We start from the raw sequence: 22,437 nt of genomic DNA on the forward strand, positions 1-22,437 counted from the left end.
AGAAATTACAGATTGAACAATTAAATAAAAGTACATATGTAAAAATGTATTCCAAGTAAATTACATTTAGGTAAAAATATTTCAGTCAGGAGAGACTTCATTTTGTACAAGAACATTTATTGACACATGTCACGTGATAAATGTTAAGTCTTTGGCGATTAGACCCCGATCCTGAAATCGTATATCTAAAGGGGGAAATGCAGCCGTGAGCATATAGGGAACCACCCGGGGTCTAGACACTGGTGATGATGATGAAGATCTGGATTTGATGAGGAGATGGGATGAAGAGGAGGTGTGATGAGGTCTTTGGATTAGCTCTCCTGGCTCCGGATGTGATGAAAGGAGGTGGATGGGGAGGAGGCGGGCGGCAGCATGAACACCTCAAATCACAGCTGACTGCAGGAGAGAGGAGAACCATTTTAGAGTTTGGCTGCAGCACGGTGATTGGGTGCTGGAGAATGAGGTGAATGTAATAGGTTAAAGAGAACGCCCGTGATGAGCTGATTATAAGCAGCTGCGGACTGAATGTATACCAGTCTTCCTGAAANTCCAATACTACTCTACGTTGCAGGTGGATGGTCACGGCGGCCTTGATGGCCGTCCGGATAGGCCCGTCAGCGTCTAGCCGCTAATGGCCCCATAAATATTTTTTTGTTCGTCTACGTCCACCATGCCTTCGGCACCCTCTCACTGTGTTTATCTCGCAAGTTGCGCTAAAAGCCTCTCAGTGGCTGCAGTTATGTGCTGTCTGCCTTCGCATTGCCGACCTCTACCTCTAATCGCAGGTGAAAAGTCGGGCAAAAAAAACTTTTATGTCTAATGGAGATGTTGAGACTAACGTTGTAGTTTTTTAGTAGACAGGATAGAGCGAGCGACTGTATTCGCCACGACACAGTGTCTGTTTTTGTTGTGTTGTTTGTCATGTTGCTGAAACAGAATATGAGTGAGCTGTAGTGGATTAATTACTCTCGTGTTACTCACATACACACACAGCTCACTCCACACACATCTTTTTGTCGCTTCTATGATGTTGGTACTTGTAGTAGTTGTTTTGAAGGCTGCTTTCTCTCGATGCGGAATATATTTTTACTATTATAGGTTGTTTTTAGGACTTGATATGGATGGTGAATGTACGAGTAGTAGATGCGGAAAACATACCAAACACTAATTATTTCAATGTAAAGTATTTCCATTTTATATACGGTAGCCTAATACTAAGGAGGCATAGTCGCGCATATATGCATGAGTATAATGTATGTGCATTATGTATATAAAAATTCTATGTCACTCGTTGTTTTCTTATCAGATAAGCAAGTTCATCTATTTTGTAAACTCCAATTATTCTCTCAAGTGACCTTCTTCTCTCTAACATAATGTGGAACACCAAGGGCCAAAGCTCTTGCCTCTCCCCGTAAAAAGACGAAACTAGTTCTCTCTGCGCAACTGTTTCCGTGCGGGACGTGTTCGTGGTGTCAGATTGGTGTGGATAGTGCGGCCGTTATAGCCAGAGGCTGATTGGATTGTGTTATCGCTGTCGCTTCCATCTGTCCCCACTCCTGTAATTACACACACGACCACACAGAGTTGAGAGACAAGACGTAGCGCCAGAGTGTGGAGCTTATTACAGCACAATAGTGCCGACGAGTGAAAACGTGGCGTTCTCTAATGTCGAGGAGACTGCTTTGGCTACACATGTATGCTGCGCATTTTAAACAGCCCTTTCGGCGACACTCGTATGAGTTAGTTATGCTGATAATAGTGCTCTGAGCAGCTTACTCGAAATGAGAAACGGCGCAGATCTTAGCGAAATAGGAATCATGACATACTTAAGCCATGCTGACTCAAACAGCGTCCTGAGGAGTTAATGGTACCTACAAAGAGAAAAAAGCGGAGGGCTGGGAATCAAACATTAGCCTGATGGTGTTTTACAGCTCACCTCTGCGGTCATGCTGAGTCTGCATCAGCTTTGACTTACATAAGCCATGCACTCAAAGCAACTGTGTTTAATTTAACAAATAATCAGGAATCTCTAAGCCAGAGTAAACTAAACGAAAATCCAAATAGTTGCCCTCAAAAGTTGAAGAGTAAGGAATTTGTTTTGTTAAATGACTTACCAAATACATTACGAGGTCCCCAAAGAGTAAGGTTCTGTTCCACATCACACGAACATCAGATAAAAAACCTGCAATAAAAATAAAGATGAGCAGAAATTAAAAATAATAATAAATGAAAAAAGGTAATTAATTGCCAATGATTACTAACTTGTGTTAGGCCAATGACTCACAAAACACACAGTCAATAGCTTTATTGTTAGCTATTAAGCTACCTGTTTAAGTATAATATAATACACCCTAGGCTATAAATTAGCTACATGCACATGCGCAGACAGGAAATCAATATGTTAAATCATAAACATATTTTAAATAACAGTAATTTTGCACAGAAGGTGTGTCCCTCAACATGCGTTCAACCCTGTTACCCAAACCTTTTTAGATTGGCAGAAGAAGTGAAAAAACTGTAAGTCAGATGACATCAGCAAGCCATGTGCTAGTGCCATGGGTAGACCAAAACTAAGTACTCTCTTTTATTTTTCATATTTTTACAATCTTTTCAGTCTTAAAAGAGTGTGGCACTCTGACCCACTCAACCCTGTTACTGATATTATCAGAATAAAGCATATTAATTTCAAAGTTATTTTTCTTGCATGAGATATCCAAGTTTGTCCTTGCATTGAAAGTAGCATTACATGCTACATCTAGCAATAATTCCTGAGGTTAAAGCTCAAATTAGCATTGATTTTCAACCCTGTTACTTTCAACCCTGTTACTATACTTAGAGTAACAGGGGTCATTCTTCATTGGAAAATATACATTTGATGCCTTAGCTGGGCAAATCACCTTTTTTGATGATTTATTATCTGTTTTTCCTAAATACATAAAAAATAAAAGGTTTATTTTCAAAAATGTTGGTGTCTAAATTGTCCTCCAATTCTGGAATGACCCAGTTAGTGATATATTAGCCTTACCTATCCTGAACCTCACTCGCTTTCGGGTGGTCATCATCATCATATGTTCTTAGCATACAAATACTTGTTAAGGCGGTGACTAGTGATTTTTCTACTAATTTGATTGAACGTGGCACCAGAGAATGTTAAAAATGTATGCTTTAAAAATGAATGAAATGTGGAATCTATAATCAGTTAAACGGTTTCAAGTATTTTAATGTAAATTTGGAACATATTTCTCTACATACTCTCAGCCTGGCAAGAGCCATAACCTGGCAAAAGGATGACACAAGTTTTCATATGAGAAGTAGGATACGATGGGGCTAGACAGAGGTTACGAGATAGGCGGCTGTATATCTGGTCTCACCACGATACAATGAATAGCCCTGAAGGTTCTTTTATTTGTATTATTTATTTGCGTAGATGCATGTTCGGTTTGAACTGGCTGTGTTACCTTAAGCTATCTTCCGCGTGTAGGCTACGCAGTTGTATAGCAGCCTTTCTTCCCCACCATGTGGATGAGGTGACGAGCCTAAACCGGTTCATACGTGGATAGGGGGCCGGTTTCAGCTGGCTGCGTTGTCGTAGTAACCAGCTCTCTATAAATACTGGCTGACTCCTTTACCAGCTTCCACTCTAGTTTCAGTCCTGACAGAGGCGGCACCTTCAGTACGGCTTAATTTTTTTATCCCAGCATTCTGGTCTAATGGACACACTCTTTGTAAATGCTTTTTAAGGTAAGTGAAGGATTTTCGATGTTTAACAACGTGAAATGTGAGCTATCACATTTGCTTTTTAACTAACGGTAGCACACGTTAACTAGCAGGCTAAGGTTATGGCGGCTTAAACAAGGACAATGAAAAATTGTCTTCCTGGGCGTAACGGCGTTGGTATTTTTGGTTTATCAAAGTAACAATTTATTCAAATTGTATTGCTGCTGAGTTTAGCTGTAAATGTTACTTACCCATTACGACGTGGCCAGTGTGACAGGCGGCCTTTTAGCGGACGTTATCTAGGAATAGTTATCTACTTTGGTGTTAATCTCGCTATCTAACCGGTTCGACATTTGTCTATTATTTCGGACTTTTACTGCTTCGGTGTCTTCAGTATACACTAAATATGTTTTAACATTGGCTGCATTGACTTTGCGAAACCACGTTTAATAGTAACTTTCATGCTAAATTACCTCATGGCACGCAGAGCTCTAAACGGAACCGGCATGCCGACGTCAGCGTCAGTTGTAAGTCACTGATTGGTCAATTTTCGTGCCATTCTTTTACGTTGAAGGCGGATCTTCTTTATGATAGGATTACATCTGAAACTGGGCGGGGTTTAAACACTTGTGCTTTCAATTACTTCTGTGCAGATGGTGTCGTAGTACCGTTAGTCATGACATAGTCGTAAAATAGTGTATGTCTTGGCTATAAGTTAGGTTCGTTTTATAGAATAATCCGTAACTTTGATGTTTTTAATTCATAACTATAATTAAAATGCAGTAGTAAGGATAAGATTACATATATATTGTAATGTGAGGTTTATTTGACTCTTTAACAAACAAAATGTGAGTCCATAGAAAGCAACGTTTTTACTTTCCAGGCGTATTCCCATCAGAAAATGTTTTGTATGTTAAAATCCTGTCAAATGCTCTTGTTACAGAATAATCAGTCTTGTAAGACACACACTGGCTCCTCAGCAGGCCCTGGCCTTGAGTCTTATTTGAAGGGATTTAACTTCACTGGTGAACCGCCTTGGCTGCTCTGTACCTGAATAATTGCACCAATCAAATTTCATCTCTTTTATATCCAAGTAAGTATCTAACTGTCTACTATTTGAACTCTATAAAATACTGCATTGTATAGATTAATCCAGTAAAAAAAGTGTCTTTCAGTCAAATTCCATGCTTGGAGAATCACTTACACTTTCACTTTTTTGAGTCCTGAGTGAGGAACAAATAGACTTTTGAAATCAAGGACACAAAATACACTTTGTCCTCAAAGCTGAGTGTAATCTCAATATGTTCTCCGCTCCCTCTTTCAGTTTCCTAGTGACTACTCAAAAGGATTTATTGTGAGCATGGAAACTGCCACCGAGTTTGACTTCTCTTTCCTTGAGGAGGGCTTCTCTGCACGGGATATCGTCGAGCAGAAGATCAATGAGTCATCCATGACGGTGAGTGTCCTGTGTTGACTTGTTCGGGGGATATGCAGATGGCCTCATTTGTGAAGTGGTGAATGTGAACAGGATGCAACACCCTTGTTCAGGTGACTTGTGTTGGAATGTCAACATTGTATTCCCTTTACACAATTCTAAAGAACACAGGGGTGTTAATAGGCATGGGACAATAGGATATTGCCATGTGGCGATTATCTTGTCATAAAATAAAATGTGTATCACATTTTATTTTAGCATGTGTTGTGTAATATTCTATTTTTTTAAGTAGTTTTTGTTGAACACATTTTTTCATCTGTTCCATCGCAGGATGACAGGGATGCCTTCTACGTCTGCGACTTGGGGGATGTCTTCAAGAAGCACTTGCGCTGGGTGAGGGCCCTGCCACGCGTCACTCCCTTCTACGCCGTCAAATGCAACGACAGTCAGGCTGTAGTCATGGTACTGGCCTCCCTGGGAGCTGGCTTCGACTGTGCAAGCAAGGTATGGGTTGTAATCTTCCATAGATGTTCTCTACTATTCAAAGCTCTCTTGATGATAAGCTGAACTAGCATTGGCAGCTTGAGTTTTTAAATTGCCACTTATTTTTTGCTGACTGTTGGCATTGTCCCCCTCTAGACGGAGATTCATATGGTTCAGTCTCTGGGGGTGGATCCAAGCAGAATCATCTATGCCAACCCCTGCAAGCAAGTTTCCCAGATCAAGTACGCATCTGCCCACGGCGTCCGGATGATGACCTTTGATAGCGAGGTGGAACTCATGAAAGTGGCCCGCTGTCATGAAAATGCCAAGTGAGATTTATTTCCATTTTAAATATAAAGACTGAACAGGCATTTTGATTTTCTATATCCAATATTTATTCCTCTAACTCTATTTTTGTGCCCAGGCTGGTGCTGCGTATTGCCACAGATGACTCTAAGGCTGTGTGTCGCCTGAGCGTGAAGTTTGGTGTGACACTCAAAGCGTGTCGAGGTCTCCTGGAGAAAGCTAAGGAACTGGGGCTGGATGTGATTGGCGTCAGCTTCCATGTTGGCAGTGGCTGCACCGATCCCGAGACCTACTCTCAGGCGATCGCTGATGCCCGTTATGTCTTCGATATAGGGGTGAGTTGTGACAACTGCATTAAAAAGTATTACATTTTTCACCCATCAAAATTGTCTTAAACTGAATTTTGTGACTATCTAGGCTGAGGTGGGCTTCAACATGGACCTGCTGGACATCGGAGGTGGATTTCCTGGTTCAGATGATACTGAACTCAAATTCGAAGAGGTATCTTGAATTGTATTTGTCCTCTTTGGACATTAGGCTGCAACATCAGTAGAACTGGCTCAAGATAATCTTTTTACATTATAATAATCAATGGACACTTCCCCCCCCCCCCCCCCCCCTTGCTAGATCACTGCAGTCATCACCCCAGCCCTGGATAAGTATTTCCCCGCTGACACTGGCATTAAGATCATTTCTGAGCCAGGACGCTTTTATGTGGCTTCTGCTTACACACTGGTCGTCAACATCATCGCCAAGAAGGTCATCATGGATGAGGAATCTGCCTCTGACGGTAACAGCCTTCATTTAGTGTACTCGTTTATTCTGTTATAGAGCTGCAAACCTATTTTGATAAATAAAGGATGGACATTTTTCCCGAAATTTTATAGACAAAGCATTTAAATCAAAACAATTAATAGAAGGATTAATAACGATAATAATGCTCAACTGCACAAATATTGTTACGGCAGATTGGTAACATTTCTCAGTACTTAAATTATTTCTACTTTTCTACAGAGGAAGACGAGGGGACCACAGATAGGACCCTGATGTACTATGTAAACGATGGCGTTTATGGATCCTTCAATTGTATACTCTATGACCATGCTCACTGTTTGCCAACACTACATAAGGTAAGTGACTCAAGATTTGAAAATGTGGCAAATTATCAGCATAACTGAGTAATTGAAAAGTGGATACTAATGATTTGTGTCCACCCCCTTCTCAATAGAAGCCAAAGCCAGATCAGGTCAGATACCCCTGCAGTATCTGGGGCCCGACATGTGATGGACTCGATCGCATCGTCGAGCAGTGCTACCTGCCTGACCTGCAGGTAGGCGACTGGCTGATCTTTGATAACATGGGGGCCTACACCGTGGCTGCTGCCTCCACCTTCAATGGCTTCCAACGACCCGACATTTATTACGTCATGTCTCGCACTGCCTGGTGAGTAGTCCCGAAAGCTCCTGATGGAATACTTGTCTCATTTTGAGGAAAAAGGCAATATAACTGTTCTCTGTTTTATCTCCTACAGGCAACACGTGCAGCAGATCTGTTCCCAGGGCATGCCAGCTCCTGCGGAGGAGTCCTCCCTGTTGGAGGTGCCGGCTTGCTGTGGACGAGAGAGCAGCTTGGAGATGCCCACTAAGCCCTGCCAGGCCCCTGTGGTGTAAACGCATACCGTACATCACAACAATGTTCTCCTGATCTAGCATCTCTTTGTTATTATTAATTATTGGAGAAGTTTCTGTCTTTTCTTTTTCTTTCTTCTCCCCATATGTCATGATATATTTTGAAGGCCAGTTACTTGACAGGAGAACGAGAGGGGCATGTTGTTGCACAAACATCTGTGTTCTGTACAGAAGTTAGGATCAACCCTAGATAAAATGAGGCTGAATCAAACTCTTGAGTGTCTCTGTGTATTCCAGGCAGAGTGTCACAGGGCTACTCTGTACTCGGAAATTGTTGCTGCAGTATTCCGCCCTTAATTTTGGGAAAGTGACTTAAAAACTTGAGTACTGTTCGTTTATGAAGAAACTATTAGTGGAACTGATATCGTGTAAGGACTCTTAACACTTGAAGCTGTAGCCAAAGTCCAAGAGGACTAATACTAATCGCAAATGCTATTCATTTAAAGTGGACCTATCATGCTATATTTTAAACATATATTGTAGGGCCATACCTATATAAAACATGTCTGTGAATTTTTTTTTTCAAAATACCAAACGAGAAAAACGTCAAGTTAAAACTTCATAATTTCCCCCTGGATTAGTAGCGTTTACGTGAAACATGCAGAAAATATGTACTTACATACTGGCAGTCTTTCCCTCACGAGGGCGGTTATACCCGTTGAGAGGTGGATAGTCTCTGGCGTGCTTTCGCGACCTCTGTGTGACATCAGTATACGGTCCGGACATTCGACCGCGACATCGAGGACGCGTGTGTTTCGGTCTTAGTTCGGGGAACGTTTTTCCCGACCTTTTTCTCGTTTTACNCGAGTGGAGATTTTAGTCAGAGAGGAAAACAACATCACCTAGCATTGACCCACAAACTGTTTAAGTTACTAAACCATTAACAGCTCAAATTGTCACTCAAGACGTGATTTGTTAAATTAAACTTCTCTCCCTTTTTCTTGACTAAACAGAGTCTGTGTTTTAGCCCTTTTTTTTCCGTTTCATGTAATGTTTAAATACGTAATATTAATATAATCATTTAATAATATAGTTTGAACGTGTGTACCGTCTTGTGGTATTAACAGATGCAATAAATATGACTCATCCTTTTGTGTGAGTCATATCATTCGTATTTTCTATTAATTTTGGAAGTATATTCAGGAAGACTAAGGCGATGTTCTGGAGATTAAAAATATAGTTTATGTATTACTTTTGACTGGGTTACCTCTGTATGTTGGGAAATAATACGTCATAAATCATGTTAAGATGTATAGAGTATGTTGTGGGGAAACATAGAAAGGACTTATTTTCTGTAAAGAATTCAAATTTTAAGATTCTGTAGACTTTTGACTGGATATTAAAGTCTATCTCCTTTTTGGCTTTTTGGTGTGTGTGTGTGTGTGTGTGTGTGTGTGTGTGTGTGTGTGTGTGTGTGTGTGTGTGTGTGTGTGTGTGTGTGTTTGTATCGTCACTACCACTCCTGGTCGTGACTCACAGCGCACAATGCTTTTCGCTCCTCTCTCTCTCTCTCTCGGCCTTAATTTATTTTTAGCTGAGCAACGTTTTATACGACCGAACTGTAGGCCTGCACACAAGATGACACACACACACACACACACACACACACACACACACACACACACACACACACACACACACACGATGCAAAACATACTGCCGCTTATCCACACACTTTCTTTTACATTGTTTCTAAGACGTGGAAGTGTGTGTTTGTTTGTGTATCTGCGCTCCATTGCAGTCCATTCCATTCTTTGCATTGTCTTTGACTTTGACTGAGCCTAATAATCTTCAACAGGGGGTCCGTGGCCCCTAGGGGATCCTCGAGTAAGTGTAAGGGGGGAAGCCAAATGATTATTGTATACCAATATAGTTTTAACAGTGGTGCTGGAATGAGTCCTAAACCAGAAGTGAGATAGCATTTAACACTTTGTGGTTCCCTCGTCTTGAAAGTCGATGGTTTTTTTAAATGCTTTGTTGGTTCGATGCAAGAAATAAGGTCTGTGGCTAATATAAAAAGACTATCTTCTTGTTAAAAGAGATCAAATGTCAGTGTAAGTCTTTAAAAGTGGCTGATCAGACTACTAAAGGACATCATGCTGAAAATTAGCAACATTTAGCTTAGCGGTGGTGACGTGAAGTCATGTGACCGTGAAGTAGTTTGTGTATAGCCTAATGTTAGCTTTTCACTTCTGTCACATTGGTGTGTAAGAAAATATCGATACAATAGTGATAGTTAAAATATGTGGTGGGCCAAGAGTAGCATGTTTGTGTTATTGTTGTTTTTATTTTAAGTGGAGCCGTGAAAAATGAGAATTGCCTCGGGACTGCCAAGTTTGTTTCTATGAGCATGGTCAACTGGAGACACATCCATAAATCTAGTCAAGATGACCCTCACAGCCCGTGCCGACTGGAGTCAATGAGGTACTTCCCCACTACATTGACTACAGGTCTTTGAAGATCTGGAAAGATTCACCAAAAACCAAACTAGTTTTTTAGTGACCAAATAAACAGCAATATTCAGATCAATTACTTATTTATGTTTTAAATAAAGGTGAATGTATTATTGTATTAATATCACTCTATAACCATAGTACGTTACATATCTGTTCATTTTGGCTGTCTTTTCAAACTCAAATCTACAGTGGACATAATAAAAATAGTCTAAATTGTAAGATGTTCTTTTAACCCTAAAGAGGTGGGAAATAAAAAGTAAAGTAGATTGGAAAACACTTTTTGTCCTCGGTTCCCAGGAGGATATAAACCACGTTTTACTGATGAATCAAACTATAGATCCTACACTTCCACTGGACGTAGATTCTGAAAGTAGAATACACACTTCTCACTAGAAATGTAATCAAAAAGCCTTAAAATGACCAAACTATCCTACAAGTCGGGTGTCCGTCATACATATCATCACAATACTTTGACTTTGTCGCTTGCCTCATCTCCTGTCTCTAAGTTTCCGTCTCTCTTGTGATGTTGTCTCTTCTCCACTCTCACATGTCTCCCCCCCTCTCACTCTGTCTTCATCCTCCTCTCTCTTTCCCTCTCAGAGGTGAGGACTGACGTCAGGGAAGTCCTGACTGACTGACTGAAACCCAGCTGATGAATTCTCCTCTTCTTCGTCTACACCGTCTCCTCCCCTTCTTCTCCTTTTCTGCAACCTGTGCATGACTCCCCCCTCAACCTCCCCTGCCATGGAGTCAGGTACATCCACTCTGCAGAAGAGACTTGAGTCTCAACCTTTTTTAAAGCATTTTTGTTTATCAGAATCAAACTAGTTGTAGAACCTGCAGTGTGACAAAGATGTTAAAAGCAGTTTGTGGTAATCTCAAAACACAAACCAGACAGACAACTTTAAAAATGAACAGAATAAATACACTTGTCCTTTTCTGAACCCATGTTCAATCCTAGTTCTACTTTGTGTCGTTTATGAGAAAGTGTGATGGTATTTCTTTATTTATTGCAATGGCTGTGACTCAGTAAAGGCAAGAAATACAATTAAAACAAATTCAGATTTTTAATTACCCAGCATAAGTGACACAGTGTTTGGTACGTTTAAAGGATTTTTAGGGTTGATAAGTTGATGATACGGGAATACAGGAAACTAAATCTCACAAAAGTTGCAGAATAATTTCCACTTTTATATTTTTTAATTTATTTTTTTGTTTGTTTTCAAATCACCAGGTATGATGAAAGTGGATCTGTCTGACGGGAAATGTTATCCTTATTGGATTCTCTCATATTTATTTGATGCATGGGAACAAACTGTTGAAATGTTATACAATATCTTTTAAAATGTACTTTTAGAATAGTCGTTGATAACACACAAGTATTCCTTGTTAGATGATCAGTTAAAAAGGTCTCTTTTTGATTCACCACAAATTAATATGATGTCAAGTGAAGCCATGAAAACATTTGATAACTTATCTTGCAGGTTTTATTCACGATTGAGAATCTGAAAACAAATTGATTTAACCTGCAGATTGTACAATATTTACTGTTTCTACTGCAGTGATCCTTCGAAATAGATCTCACTCAATGATTCCTGTCTACAAGTTTTATGTTCAACCACGAGTGAGAAATGGAACAAAATCCCCCAAAAGTTTTTCTGGCATCCCGGACACATAAAACACACAAAGGTTCTTACCCATGAGCATTTTAAATTCAGCAGGACTGGATGCAGTTATCTTATCTGTCTTGTGTCTTTGTGGTGATTCAAACAAGGATATTATAACTCATTTGAAAACAACGTATGTGATGCTGGAAAAATGGATTCAGATTCAGAAGGTGATTCTCTTTTTTTAAATGATTTATGTTTTTTTATCACACAATAGTTGAGTGTTTGAAGCAGATGTGCCTTCTTTTTTTGCCGAGCTCTGCACCAAATTATGAAGAGGTGTGGTGTGGTGGGATCATATTTCACGACCTTAGTGTGTTACAGTGTGTGTGTGTGTGTGTGTGTGTGTGTGTGTGTGTGTGTGTGTCTTTGTATGTGTTTACCTGGTGTTTGAAAGGCCATGTTAGTCTGGATCAGGGGTTCGGGTTCTCGGCCAGGATGTCCTGCATATGAGGGGCCGTGTAGGCCAAAATTCAAACTAACCTCGCACACACACTACTGAAAACATCTGGCCTTGCACACACACTACTGAAATACTCTCACATTCACTACTGAACACCTTGCACACACACTACTGAAAATTAACCACACACACACGCAACTGAAAACATTTTACTGAAAGGTTCTCAGTAGGGAATGGGCATGTGTTTCACCTATGTGTGTGAGAGGGGGATTCTTGCTGTAACGGAAGTCATTGCAATGAAACGGAACTAACAAAGAACAATGCTGCAGTGATACAGTAGGTGGCGATAATGCTCGTCTGGTTGCAAGTTAAAGAAGATGAAGAACGAAACAGAAGGTTGAATTCAGCATGGATTTATAGAGAAACGGCATCGCAGCCATAGGCTGGACCCCGGGCCGAGCGGTCTACAAACAGAGGCGGTCTGGTCTATCAAGGTTTTCTTGTTTACATCACCTGGCGCAGCTCGTGAGGTGGCCTAGCAAGTAACCCGCTAGAAACATGCACACCCGCTAGCAACATGCACAGCTGCAATAAGCTAACNCATGCTATATTTTAAACATATATTGTAGGGCCATACCTATATAAAACATGTCTGTGATTTTTTTTTTTCAAAATACCAAACGGATCATGCCTCATTTTGCTCTTTTCCAGCCCTGTTTTTGCAAGGGCTGATTCTGCTTTTGTGGCAGACTACAGCGCCACTTACAGGCCTGGCATATGTACTACAGTGTCTCCAGCGCTTTCGTGCGGTCTCTGATAGGTGGAGAGTTGCCCATATTGGCGGAGCACCCCTTTTCTGACGTCATACATTCATGTATAAAAGACGTACAAAAGTGCATTTTGCATGATAGGTCCCCTTTAATACTTCAAAATTGTAACTTGCAAAAGAGGTGGTTGGAGGGGTGATTTTTAATCCTCATTAAATGGCTGCTTTGTTTATATTTATCCTTTCCATGATCTCTACTTCTGTACAGAACCTCTCAAGTGTTAATCCTGAAGATATTAACATGTAAAGTAAGTTTTTGTTTACTTTTAGGTACACACAGAGCATTATAGACTTATAACATTTCAGCTACCTTTGTCAAAGGTCGCTTCTCATTTGTCGTGGTCACCCAACACTCACAGGTGCCAACAAATACACATCTTCAAGATTAACACTTAAAACACAGGGACTCAAGAAGCATACTGAACCTCCTCTTCTCCTCATTTTATTTTCAGTTTTATTTTTTTGTTGTAACTTGTAGACGTCAAGAAGTCTGTTAATTATATGAATAAGAACCAGTGTTAAAGAATACATTTGAGAAATTGATACGAAAGAGACGGGATTGCATATTCATAGCGCTTTCCTATGGAAACTTTTTCAAGTTTTGTATTTTTTTAATAAATAAAAACATTGGATGCAGAGCCACATGAGTTGTGCGTTTTTCTACATGTGGGACAAAATAAATCATAACTACTTGTATGAATCATAAAACATTCTTCAGAGGATGTTTCAAGAGCTCCATCTAGTGTTTGCAGCAGGAACTGTGATGTTTCATCTGGCCAAACTTCTAATAACAGCTCTTTCATAATAATAATACATGTTATTTATATAGAGCTTTTCCTGATGCCAAAAGTGACTCATTAGTCTTTTTTCTTTTCAAATGCCAAATCCTAAAAATAATTGTACTTTGTTCCAGGAAGTTAGCCTAAAGGGGAGTTGGTTACCTTGTAACAGTAACATGAGGATACATGCATATATAATTATACATTCACTAGTTATATTAGACATAGAATTGCCTTTACAACATTTTTTACATGTAAGAATACTAGTAACAATTTATGAGTGACATTACACACTCAACTATAATTGACACAACTAAACACATTATGTTTAGCACTGTGCCATAGCCCATTCAGGCTTTTTCATTCCAACTGGGATTTTGTTATGTGGTTGAATATGATTTGTATTCTGTAGCTGATATCTTTGTTTGAAGTGTTTCGGGGAAACTTCTGGAATATCGGTGCTTAAATCTTTGTGTTTGTCCTCCATGTTGGTGCTGAACCATTCTGCACAGTACATCAAGCTACAAAAGTGTGACAGTATTCCGAAATAAGTTCATTTATTCACAGTATACAGCACTTCATGACGAAACATTGCTCAAAAAGTTTTTACAGACATTAACAATCTCATGTTCACCACTCATGCCTAAATGAATATATTAACACGAGTATACACAACATTTTATTTAAATATAGTACATTATAGGTACATGTAATACATTTAACTTGTCTAAAAAAAATATATGAATATCAGTGTGGAAAAAAGTGTAACTGGGATGATTTAAAGCATTAGTTTTCTTACAGTCAGTATTAATTTATTCATGCACTCACACAATGTTCATCCATGTACATATTTATGAAATACATTTAGAGCAAGAAGAAAATCATTACAGTAATGTGAAATAACTTACTAACCCAAGAAATTTGCATTTTACAAGTGAACACGCTGCCAGCCATTTAGCTTGAGTTATAACATAAAATGCAAAAGGGGGAAACCTTTTGGCTCTGTCTCTAGTTTAATGTTTTGCCTACAGTATTTAACACGCTATATTACACAGCTTAGTTAAATAATCAATTCTGATTGGTCTATTTGGACATTTAGTGGTCGGTTATTTCTCTATAGAAGACAGCTGCTAGGGATAGCAGAACGTTGCTAAGGACAATCGGATCAAGGGACCATATGCACTCATGTATATCTGCATCAAAAAACACATTGTTGTTGAATTGTTTCTGTCCGTTCGCTCCATTAGAAAATGCCATTAAATATGTATTGAATAATCATTTTTATATTTTAAGGAGAGCACACAACTTTGGATTCATGGTTCCTAAAGTGTACAAAGTGAAGAACAGAACAAAAAACAAGACAAGGAAATAGGTTAAAAGATAAAAGGACAGAGAAATCAACAATAAAGAGAACAGCAGAAGAATACCTGCCGGAATTAAACACTACTAGGCGAACAGCAGAAACACACAGACAAAGTAAACACTAAGTGAAAAGCAGAAGAAGACAGACAATAAGTAAAAACTAAGGGAACGCAGAAGAAAAAAAAGTAAACACAAAGGGGAACAACAGAAAAAGACAGACAAGAAGTAAACACTAAGGGAACAACAGAAGAAAACAGACAGAAAGTAAACACTTAAATGTGGGGTAGGTAATTTTGGAGAAACCAGCTTGAGTGCGCTAGAATTTGAAAATACACAGCCGGAAAAAATCTGCCACTTCCTTACAGAGCCCCTCCTCCAACACACACGAACGTGCACATGACCAAGCTGACAGGCAGGTAGGCCATCCAATCATTTTAGTCGTGCTTTTTACAGTGCTACGGCTTCCACAGGTGACATTTTTTAATGGATTTTTTGTCAAAGCACTTAAGATATTCATTGCTATCGGGATGTTAAGAGCATTCCATGGAATATAACAAAAAGTGTATCTCGAGCCGGTTTCTCAAACATACCTACCCCACCTTTTAGCAGCCGTCTGGTACATATTAAAACGATGCTATGATTTCACCACAGGAAGCTATATTCTTGTGAACCAAATAATTGATGGATGTGCGATCATGAGGTCACCACAGGCATGTTTGTCTGCTCGTAATGATTCCTGATGTACTCAGTAATTGCTTTCTCATTATTAATTTCTTTCCTGAACAACATAATGTAACATTTTGGGGCCAAGTGACAGCCCAGGATGCCGTAGCAAGAAATCAGAATGGCTATGCTTTCAATGGCTTGTGTGTACCTCCCGATCAAATTGAGATAAATGGGGATGAAGAAAATCCAAACGATTAAAAATAGCAGCATACTGATGCTGATTAAATTGGCATTTTTATACAGATCTGGCAACTGTTTACCTTTGAAAGCAAACAGGAAACAAATAAGTGCCAAGAAGGCATTGTATCCTAACATGGTAATGAAGAATGCGTCGGAGCCCTTGTCACAATAAGTGAGGATGGTATTGCTAAGTATGATTTCTTCAGGATGTGGGCCATAACAGATCATCCATATTACACACTGGATGACCTGGAACCCAGAGACGATTGTCACAACAGTCAGCGGCTGATTGAAATTCTTTATCCAGGACCTCTTCTTCAGGTCAAAGTTAAAGCCCACTAAGATTTGGAGCAGGTTTGCCAGGATGCAGGAGATGCAGAGGGAGGAAGCAATGCCGAAGAGTGGCAGTCCCACCTTACAGAAAGTGCGATTTGGTTTTCCGGCAAAGATTAATGAAAGGCAGAAACAGGCCAGCAAGGAAAAAAGCTCCACGAAACTCAAGTAACCCCCGACTGCCTTCACAATGGGAGTTTTCCGATAGATTGTAAACACAACAGCAAAACCAATGGTGACAATTATACCAAATAATTCCAATACACTCAAAAAGACAATGAAAGGGTGTGACCGCTTTAGGAAATCATCCTTTTTCAACAAACACTTATCCCTATTTTCAGATGAATATTCCTTTGTCTTGCAGCGTTTACATTCCTCTCCTAAAGAAGGTAAAACAAATTAATAAATGCAAATGTATTTGCATGAGGAAAGAATAGTATCATTATGATGAAAACACTCCATTGAAAAGGGTTATGTGAGAGGTTCTTGAAACGTTTTTTTTTGCTTTACATAAATGAATAAATGGCAAACTCCAGCATCTGTATCCCTTTACCGTGTAACAGTGTGACAGAAGAGTTTTGAATATTTGCAAATTCATGCAAATTCTTGCAAAATTGTCTTTAGACATTTGGGAAAACAAAACATTAACATGATATTATTTAATTGAGTTCCTGTTAAAAGAGTTTAAATTGTGCACTTTTTTAGTTTTAATCCATTTTGAATGCAGAATGTAATAATTAAACTCTTTTGCAGATATTAACTGAAACTGAAAAAAATATTTGTTTCCTAAAAAGCTTATTAAAAGTTATTAAAACATTTTTCAGGGAAGATCGAAGAACTGAGATTCTTACCAGATTTGAATATTTCGAGTTGTAGATGCAGAAAAGGCATGTATCTTTACATTAAAACGTTTAGTTCTTGTAAACCAACAATGGTATTTTATTTGCAATTGGAAAGACCTAAGAACTGGACTGATCCTTAGTCTTGTTGGGGACTCTAACAGTCACAGTCTGCACGTTTTTTACATTCTCCCGAAACAGAAGTCCTTTAATAATTAATATTTTCTTAATACTAAAGTAGGTCTAAGTCCATTATTACACCAATATTTCAGACCAGGTGTGTGGTCTGTACCCTCAGAGAATAAGGCTGAGCAATGACTATTAATCATTCTTTAATCTTTTTAGTTTTATCTTTATTCACTGGAGAACAAAAGAAGAAGACATGTATGTATCCTTTCTGAGTAACCCATTGGCTTGTGATTTACAGCTTTAAGGCCATGAGTTTGTCACTTTGGCCATTGCCATCTTAGTTTTTGAGTTGTTGCCATTTTAGTGTTTGGAACCAGAAGTGACACCAAAGGGTGGAGCTAAATAAAAACAAAAGTTAAACGAGACAGTTTTAGGCGACACACACACTATTTTCAGAACTAAGGTGAAGGGGTCAAATGTCAATAATCCTCTGTACATTTGAAGCTTTATATTCATGCAGCCTACATTTCAACATGGCATGAAGAACCGAGGGGCTCTAAATGCAATTAACAAACCATTTTACAAATGAATTATTCCAAATGAAATTCAATCTACCACTAACAAATGCAGAGCAGAGTAGAACACAGTTGGTATGTGTTAAAAGAAAGGAAAATAATATCAAAATGTGTTTCTGGAAATGCGATTATATCCTCTGTTATTTATCCATAATTAGGGTCCTCTTAGCGGATAAACATTTAAATATCTGAGCTTGGGGTTATTTCATAAAAGAAGAAACACTTACCATCAGAATACTCTCCGTCTGCACATGGAACACAGTCATAGCAGCACACTTTTCCTTTGTTCTGCTTTTTCAACTCCTGCCCCGGTTCACAAGTTTTAGAGCAATTGAAGGTTGTTACCTGTAAACGGAAAAACCCAATTAGTACAAAAAATCATAACCAATTTTGGGAAAAAATATATAATGACATTCTGACCCTACCGACCTTATTTCTAACAAGATCGTTTGGGACTGTGATGTTTCCTTCTGGCTCGTATTCTCCAATTTTTGTTATGTGTGTGCTCTCCTTGGATTGAGTCATGTTCCAATATAGAATGTCATATCCTAAAAAAGGGTCTCCATTGGAGTCAAATTGAACGTGTGTGCCATTCACAGTGAAGTTAACTTTCTTGATTTCCATAAGAAGCTGTAGAGATGAACATAAACAGAACTACATTGATGTTACATAAAATACACAAGTTTGTTATTTCCTCTATGACTACACATAATAAAAGAAGAAATAATTCATATAGGAGACCATTTCCAAAATACTTCGAAAGGTATATAAAAAAAGAATGAGTCCTTAACCTCGGAAATTAGTTCACATTTCTTTTCACTTCTGGGTCCCTGAAGGGGATTACATTCCTAAAATTAGGTCTTTGGTTAACATAACCTTAAAGGAGTTTACAGTTTGTTCCAAGGCAGAAAATATATCACTTTTCTTGTAAGTTTTGAAACTTTCACTAGTGTTGAAAAAATGTGTTGCTAACAAGTGTCTAAGTTAGATTACCAATGATGTGTCGGCAAACACAGGGAAACGCAATAACTCAGTGGTGGTGACGTTAAATCCATTCAATCATATAGTTTGTTTTTAGGCCATTAGAAATCTGGCGTTTCGTCTGCTTTTTGTAGAGGGAACCAACGTAATGCTATCTTTAGAGTTTGTGTACAAAATCATGTCCTTCATCTAGAACTCTATAAGGCTACCATCAGCAAACAATCTATTTTGTTTAGTGTAGGAAATGGAGACCCGAGGAAACTGCTAGCATTTCTCAGTCAAACTGAAACAAAATCTGTCTGCAGCCACTCTAAAGCCAATACAATATTTCACACTAGTGTAATGAAGACTAAGTTACATTAAGTGTACAATACATTATGGTTTTACAGGGGAATTATATGCAGACATTTATTGGCCAGGGGTAACTTCCTGAAGTTTCTATTGTTCTCCTTCTACTGTTCTCAACCTGATAAATAATGACAAAAACAATAAACAAGTTTTTTAATTTAGGGATTAAACAAGGTGATGTCACCTGTTAATCAGTGAAATGTAGAAGTGCTATTGGGATGATCTTGTTTGGAGAGCCAGGCTAGCTTTTCCTTGTGTTTCCAGTCTCTATGCTAGGTTAAGCTAACTAGCAAAAGTTGGCTGTATCCTTTAACCCAGTGGTTCTCAACTGATCAGGCCTCGGGACCCACTTTTTCCTTTGTCGATAAATCGCGACCCGAAATTTTGAACCACTCAAATCTATTCAAGGAAAAAAAATAGTGCTGTAATACGCTTTTCAGCATACATTATTAATTAAAGTGAAACTGTATAACATAAAAAGGCACACATGCTGAAAACCCAACCCCGGAAGGGGGGTCTGGGGGGATTCTGCCCCACAGAAGATTTTTAGAAATACTAACATATAAATTACGCCCTCTGGCACACTCTGAGAAGAAAATAAATAAATCTATTGCTACCCGACATATTAATAACATGTTGTGCCATTGTTTGTTTTTCACTTAGTTCTGACAGCTGAACCCTCTGCTCCTTACAGAGAGAAGAGCAAAGAGCAGAGAGTCTGTGTGAATTACTTTAAATTGTGGATAAGGGTAGATAGCTCCCATTGTTCTGTGACCTGTCAATCATCAAACCGGGGGTCATATTTCATTATGTGTTCATTTGTATCTGAAGTTGTACCCATGGATGTACAAAGAATAGTTGACTTCCGGCAACAATCTTAATTCTGATTGTCCAGAAGACTCGAAAAAATATCAGCAAAGATGTTTAATTGAGAAGATGATCACTACGTGACAGAAGTTTTCAAAACCGTTTATGGTCTCCGCCCGGTACTTCCAGTCCAACGCCGACTGCATGCACAGTGTTAGAACGTTTCAAGTTTTTCTTCTTCACTCACACGTCTGCGACCCAGTCCAAACGACCCACCAGTTAACAACCACTGCTTTAAAAACGCATAGATTGGTTTCAATCTTCTCATTAAACTCTGCAAGTAAACATTATAGACATAATGTAGGCCACATAATGTAGTCTACATTTGCAATGCAAAAATAACTCTGTACTGTACCTCCAAGGCTGTAAAGTTAGTGCTTCTTTTACACTGGCGGTGGTCACACTTTAGCAGACTTCTTAGACCCTCAACAATGACTTCAACAGCTAAGTAAGTATTGTATGATGCATCCTGGTCAATGTAATTGGTCAAGTCCATTGAGTCCAGACACTTGAGGCTCTTTTTGGCTGTTTTCTTTAGGGGGAAGTTGCTTTCTCTGTTCTCCTCAGACTTAGTGGGACAAAATTGAGTCATGTAATTATTGAGGATGGCGTTAGTGGTCCCGTTGAACATTGACGAAATGACATAGTCTTTAAACCCAGGCACCTCATTCCTTTTCGAGATGAATCCAAAAACTTCCCCGGCCTTCTCAATGCCTGACAGTGAAGAGAGTTTTTCAGAGGTGGACCATGTATCAGAGGCAATCCAAGTTCTGTTGAGAGAGTATTTAACAGCGGCCCCAATGATGGCAGCGACGTTGGATTTCTTGGTGAACAAGATGATGGCCTCAGCTGTGGAATTCTTGATTTTTCTCACCAGCTCATCCAGGCAGTCATTGGCCTTTGAATTGTTCTGGAAAAAGTAGCCAGGCAGGATGTCACTGAATTCAATGCAGATGTCCTTCATTTCTTCGAAAATATCGTTGAGGGTATCACTACCATACTTCCCATACTCATCATCACTTCCCACAATACCCACCGTTTTCCAATTAAACTTCTTCACCAGCTCAGCAATGGCCTTTGTCTGATGTTTATCACTAGGAGTCGTTCGCAGAAAAGTGGGGAACTTCAACTTCCTGCTGAGAAGCTCGCTTGTGGCAGAGTAGCTAATCTGTGACAAACAGGAATACATCTGGTTGAAATTGTACTGCATTACTCATCAGGAATCTTGAAAATGTCAAAAGTACAGCAAAGACAAACCTGAGCAACTGATGACAGAGCAAGAACACGTGCAACAGCTATTGATACTTCAGAACTTCCTGCTCCTATCACTGCCTTTGTTTTGGGTTCAGCTAGCAAACAGCTGTGAGGGTCTGAATGGTTCTTCAGCAACTCGTGCGTTGCTCTGATGGCAAAGCTCACATCTGCACAAGTGTCATAGATGTCAAATCCTATGGTGTAGTTGGGTAAAGGCCTTGGTGTGCGCTTGTTTATTTCTTTGATGGCGTATATCATCACTTGTGTGCGAAGAAACTGTCGGATTTCATATCTGCAACAATTGACAAAGGATAAGTAGAATTTCCTAAATGGTTCATTTATACTACAGTCATGTAAATCAGTGGATGCCCAACTTTCTTTCAGACATACCCTGACAGAAGAGCCCTATCATCAAGACCACGCATCAGCTTACTAACGTGTTCATTTGGTTCTAACAATAACTGGATATAATTAAACACTAACTCCAAGACACTTCTCAAAAATATTTCCGTACAATTTTTAAAGAATTTTACACAACTGTTACAATATATTATTCATATAATTCAAGTGGCAATGTTTGGATTGGTTTAGTCAAGTTACCATTTGAACTGCTAGTGAAAGAAGCTAGACATTTTACGATTTTAACCATTTATCTATACCCTAAAATGTGCTAACTACATGTACAAGCTATTGTTGTTGTATTATTGTGGATGTACACTTTCTAATCAAATCGTCATTACATATTTTTTAAATCCTTTCAATCTTCAGCTGCACATTTCCGAAATAACATACATTATATTATTGAATTACAGCTGGTAAAACAGGAGCTTATTTTAATTTGACTATACTGCTGGATAGCTTTTTAATTTCAGAAAGCTATCAATAATATCAATATGATTATGAAGTTTTATCTTAACCTATAATTATACATGACAACATTTTCATTGATTATATTAAAAGAGAGTAAAAAGTACAATATTCATCTTGGAATTGTATTGGTGTAGAAATATAACGAACCAGGAAATGGTACATTAAAATTGTACTTTATACAGTACTTGAGTTAATGCACCTAGTTACTTTCAT

General features: G+C 38.9%; 2 protein-coding genes and 1 long non-coding RNA gene across 3 annotated transcripts; 2 read left to right on the forward strand and 1 right to left on the reverse strand.

Annotated features, from left to right (window-relative positions):
* The first annotated feature begins 3,650 nt into the window (after positions 1-3,650).
* On the forward strand, positions 3,651-8,130 carry odc1 (ornithine decarboxylase 1). Its single transcript, XM_010784674.1, has 11 exons — positions 3,651-3,741; positions 4,661-4,810; positions 5,042-5,173; positions 5,483-5,656; positions 5,792-5,964; positions 6,060-6,276; positions 6,359-6,442; positions 6,569-6,731; positions 6,956-7,071; positions 7,170-7,384; positions 7,473-8,130. The coding sequence occupies exons 3-11, from the start codon at positions 5,078-5,080 to the stop codon at positions 7,609-7,611; spliced, it is 1,377 nt and encodes a 458-aa protein (XP_010782976.1). The 5' UTR covers positions 3,651-3,741; positions 4,661-4,810; positions 5,042-5,077; the 3' UTR covers positions 7,612-8,130.
* A 2,511-nt stretch (positions 8,131-10,641) lies between these two features.
* On the forward strand, positions 10,642-12,749 carry LOC104957077 (uncharacterized). Its single transcript, XR_799636.1, has 2 exons — positions 10,642-10,839; positions 11,320-12,749. It is a non-coding gene; the product is annotated as an uncharacterized lncRNA (long non-coding RNA).
* A 3,066-nt stretch (positions 12,750-15,815) lies between these two features.
* LOC104957153 (G-protein coupled receptor family C group 6 member A-like) lies at positions 15,816-21,638 on the reverse strand. The gene is made up of 5 exons (XM_010784766.1): positions 21,358-21,638; positions 21,137-21,268; positions 18,334-18,534; positions 18,132-18,249; positions 15,816-16,741 (listed from the first exon to the last, which is right to left on the reverse strand). The coding sequence occupies exons 1-5, from the start codon at positions 21,610-21,612 to the stop codon at positions 15,816-15,818; spliced, it is 1,632 nt and encodes a 543-aa protein (XP_010783068.1). The 5' UTR covers positions 21,613-21,638.
* Positions 21,639-22,437: the final 799 nt, after the last annotated feature.

Source organism: Notothenia coriiceps, unplaced genomic scaffold, assembly GCF_000735185.1.
Source record: "Notothenia coriiceps isolate Sejong01 unplaced genomic scaffold, NC01 NC01_scaffold00026424, whole genome shotgun sequence".
NCBI lineage: Eukaryota > Metazoa > Chordata > Actinopteri > Perciformes > Nototheniidae > Notothenia > Notothenia coriiceps.